The 3,695-nt window shown below is 35.0% G+C and overlaps 1 protein-coding gene across 1 annotated transcript; it reads left to right on the top strand.

Annotated features, from left to right (window-relative positions):
• Positions 1–1,335: 1,335 nt before the first annotated feature.
• On the top strand, positions 1,336–2,687 carry LOC132273425 (F-box/kelch-repeat protein At3g06240-like). Its single transcript, XM_059774381.1, has one exon. The coding sequence runs from the start codon at positions 1,380–1,382 to the stop codon at positions 2,505–2,507; it is 1,128 nt and encodes a 375-aa protein (XP_059630364.1). The 5' UTR covers positions 1,336–1,379; the 3' UTR covers positions 2,508–2,687.
• Positions 2,688–3,695: the final 1,008 nt, after the last annotated feature.

The raw sequence follows: 3,695 nt of genomic DNA, 5'->3' as shown, positions 1-3,695 counted from the left end.
TTGGTCAGATGTGAACTCTTTTTTTCTCATCTTATAACTGATAACGAGTAGACTTGGACCTGTCATATTCTTAGGAATGGTTCCAGTGTAAAACCACATATTATTTTATTTTTCTAAGTTCCAAGAAGAAGAAGAAAATCTTGATGCCTTCATTTCTACCTTAATTTTCGTTGAATCTATGTTTTGTTGAATTCGTCGTAATTTTACTGATGGTAGGGAATTTCGTTCTTTTTGACTGCAAATATATATTTTTTCTTTTACGAGAACAATATCAATTTCAGAAACAAGACCATATGATAACACTGTTAATTTAGTATTAGTTTTTATAATTTTTAAAGAAAAAATTATTACAAAAATATATACATTTATTTTATCAGGCTGTCAAATACTAAAAATCAATAAATTCAATCTATTGTTTCCTCAGTCTCAAAATAAATATCCACATTTTTACTCCGTTTTTTTAGTTGTACTAAAATAACCTTATCAATTTACCTAATAAAAAGTAAACCATCGTAAAGAAAATGTTCCAATTGAAAATTTTAAATACTCTTTTTCTTTTCTTTTTCTTTCATAACCTTCTCAAAATCCTAACTGCTCTCACAAATTCACACATGATCGGTAATTAAAAAATTAGGAAAGTAATAAATAAGGAATTAGAGAAGATAATTGAATTTATTTCAAAAAAGAAAATATTGTCCTCATTTTTTACTTTTTTATTTTGTAATTATCAATTATGTAGTTATTTGTAATTGGACCACATAGTAAAAAATAATTTATTCAAAATTATCCATTAAAAAGTATAAAATTTATTTTTTAAAAAAGATAAATTTTCAAACAATAAATTTTTGAAACCGAGGGAATATACTTTGTTCACATATAAAACTTAATATTATATAAGTAAAATAAATAAAAAATGAATTTATTTGATGAAACTCGATCTTTAGATTTCATGGGTCTCACACAACATGACCCACAGAAATTTCAATTTCTGTGTAATTTCCACCGTCTCTTTTCTTCTAAACGACTGCTAAAGTTCCAAATCAAATTTGACCGCTATCATGTTCGCACGAGGTTTCCAGCCTTTTAGTCTATTAATTGACAAGTTCTATAAACAACTCCGGCCCACCCACCATAAATGAAACCACATGCAGTGAACACCGTAAGCTTCAAGTCTTCAACAGCACCAAGTCAAGGACATCTTCTTCAGTCGACGCCCACTTGGGCCTTCAATTCATGACCCAAATTCTAGCCGTGTGCAATGTTTCTTTCATGGAATGTAAATGTCTTGTGCCTCTATATATAGTACTGCTCAATCAAGACTTTAAAAACAATAGTCATTACTAGTAATAACAGATCCAGAAAAATATATTTAGCTTGCCATGGCCAACCTTCCACACGACATCGTGCTAGACATACTCTCACGATTACCCGTCAAGTCTCTGAATCGATTCAAATGCGTTTCCAAGCCATGGCTTTCTTTGATATCCGATCCTTACTTTGTCAAAATGCATCTCAACCGAGCCAATTCCGATCCTAGCATGAACCACCATAGACTATTCACGTTGTTCCCCTTTTATTCCTTGGACTACGAGTCACCATCATCATGTGATGATGTTGATGATCATGCTGTTGTTGCCGATCATGATCATGATCATGATGATGCTATAGTAAATCTAGGGTTTCCATCTAAGTCCCCACAAAATGGTGTTCAGATTGTGGGGTCTTGCAATGGCTTGATTAGCTTAGCCTATCGTGCCTTAGATGTCATGATTTTATGGAACCCATCTACTAGACAATCCAGGGAGCTACCAAAACCAAACTTTTCATCAGATATTGTGTCCCTCTGCGGACTTGGTTATGATTCCTCTAATGATGACTACAAAGTTGTAAGAGCAAGTGCTTGTGCTGGTGCCTATGACCAAATCAAAGTCGAGGTCTTCAGCGCAAAACACAACAATTGGAGACTGATCCAAGGCTTCCATGAGAGTATTACTATCCTGGACGATTCCGGGACATACTTGAACGGGGCTCTTCACTGGAGGGCAAGTCGCGGTGGGCTCGACACGATTCTTGCTCTTGATATGGAGAAAGAGGAGTTCTTTGAGGTTCCACAGCCGGAGACTCGAGACAGGAACATCTCATTTCACAGCTTGGGAGCTTCACAAGGTTGTCTTTCATTGCTTTGCTATGGGTATGGACTTGAGGTGGAGATTTGGGTGATGAAGGAATATGGTGTGAAGAGTTCTTGGATGAAGATGAGTGTTGTGAGGGGGAGAGATATTGGGTATTGTGACTACATGGTGCCCATATGCTTTACAAAGAATGGAGAAGTTATAGTTGTTGTGGATGGAATGAAACTCATAAGATATAATGTCCATGACAAGACAATGAAGAATCTGAAAGTTAGGAATGATGACTGGTTTGAATGGGTTATATATATGGAGAGTCTGGTCTCGCCTTATGTTGACTCTGGGAACAAAGATATAGATTCTCAAATGGAAGAATAAGAAAGAGCAGGGATTATTTATTATTTGATTCATTCATTTTTTTATTTTTTATTTTTTTGTGATTTTAGTTTGATGTTCTAAATCTGATGCGAGAGTTTTTCTTGAAGTGTACACAATATTTAATTAATCACAAATTTCAAGCATTATTCGTAATTGAAAATAATGCTTTTGGGTGTTCAATTTGCTTGACGAATGAATGGGGCAAGAGAGTGAGCAAAGAAGAGAATCAGTTATATTGGGTGTTTAATTTTTTTAAACAGTTTCTGAAATTTGAAAATTAAAAAATTGTATAAAATAGTGCTTAGTTTTCAATTTTTAAAACTGTTTTTTAAAAATTCAATTAAAAAAAAAAATCCTTATATAATTGTCTCATTTTCCTATTTCGAGTAAAACTGAGGTTAATAAGAATGGACTACATCCAATAACAGTCGTTACCAAGCATCGAATGTCATTAAGAGGCGGGCTTTAAATTTGCCTACTTGCTGATACGTCTGTTTATACATTGCAGCAATCATACTCTCGGCTAAAACTTCTACCAATTGGTACTTGCAAATGGTGAAAATTCTTCCCTATCTCTGTCAGCTCACGTGTATACATATACACCACATACACAATAGCTTAAAGTCAAAAGTGGGTCACCCCAAGTCTCACAAATTACACTCGAACCCCAAATGCAAATAATATTTATAAGAATAATAACGCTAATGTCTCAAAATATGATAGTAGTACGTATGTCTAATGTGTCCCAATGAAATAGAAAATACAACCGATTGGGAAAAATTCCCGAGCAGTTGACCAGTCCTAGGCCCATATGACCCGAACACAAAGTAACGAAAAAAGAAAAATAGAAAAAGGAAAAAGAAGACCGGTCCTCATATTTCCCATGTCGTTCATGCATTACTCTTTCGCTGTGTCTTCTAGGTCTACTTCAGCGACACCAACTACTATTCCAAAATCACCGTCTAGGCTCTTGTTCGACGACAAAAAATGATTATTAAATCCCTACCTTTCTTTTAGACCACTGGTGACTAACTTGATCGTCGGAGAGCTCCTGACAGACACCACACTGGTGCCGTCAAGATTTATCGATCTTCTACTATCTTCTTTGCAGGAAAACGGTGTCGTATCGGACCGCGTGGATTTCTCCCCCAACACTAAACATGCCATTCCTATATCACTTGTACCCAT

This window comes from Cornus florida, unplaced genomic scaffold, assembly GCF_030987335.1.
Source record: "Cornus florida cultivar Cherokee Brave unplaced genomic scaffold, ASM3098733v1 CherokeeBrave_3.0.0_Hap2_Chr09, whole genome shotgun sequence".
Taxonomy (NCBI): domain Eukaryota; kingdom Viridiplantae; phylum Streptophyta; class Magnoliopsida; order Cornales; family Cornaceae; genus Cornus; species Cornus florida.
The sequence above is the reverse complement of the archived record's forward strand: the minus strand, read 5'-3'. Positions and strand labels throughout refer to the sequence as shown.

Coding starts and splice junctions, on each gene's coding strand:
- LOC132273425 (XM_059774381.1), top strand. CDS start 1,380: ATGGCCAACCTTCCACACGACATCGTGCTAGACATACTCTCACGATTA.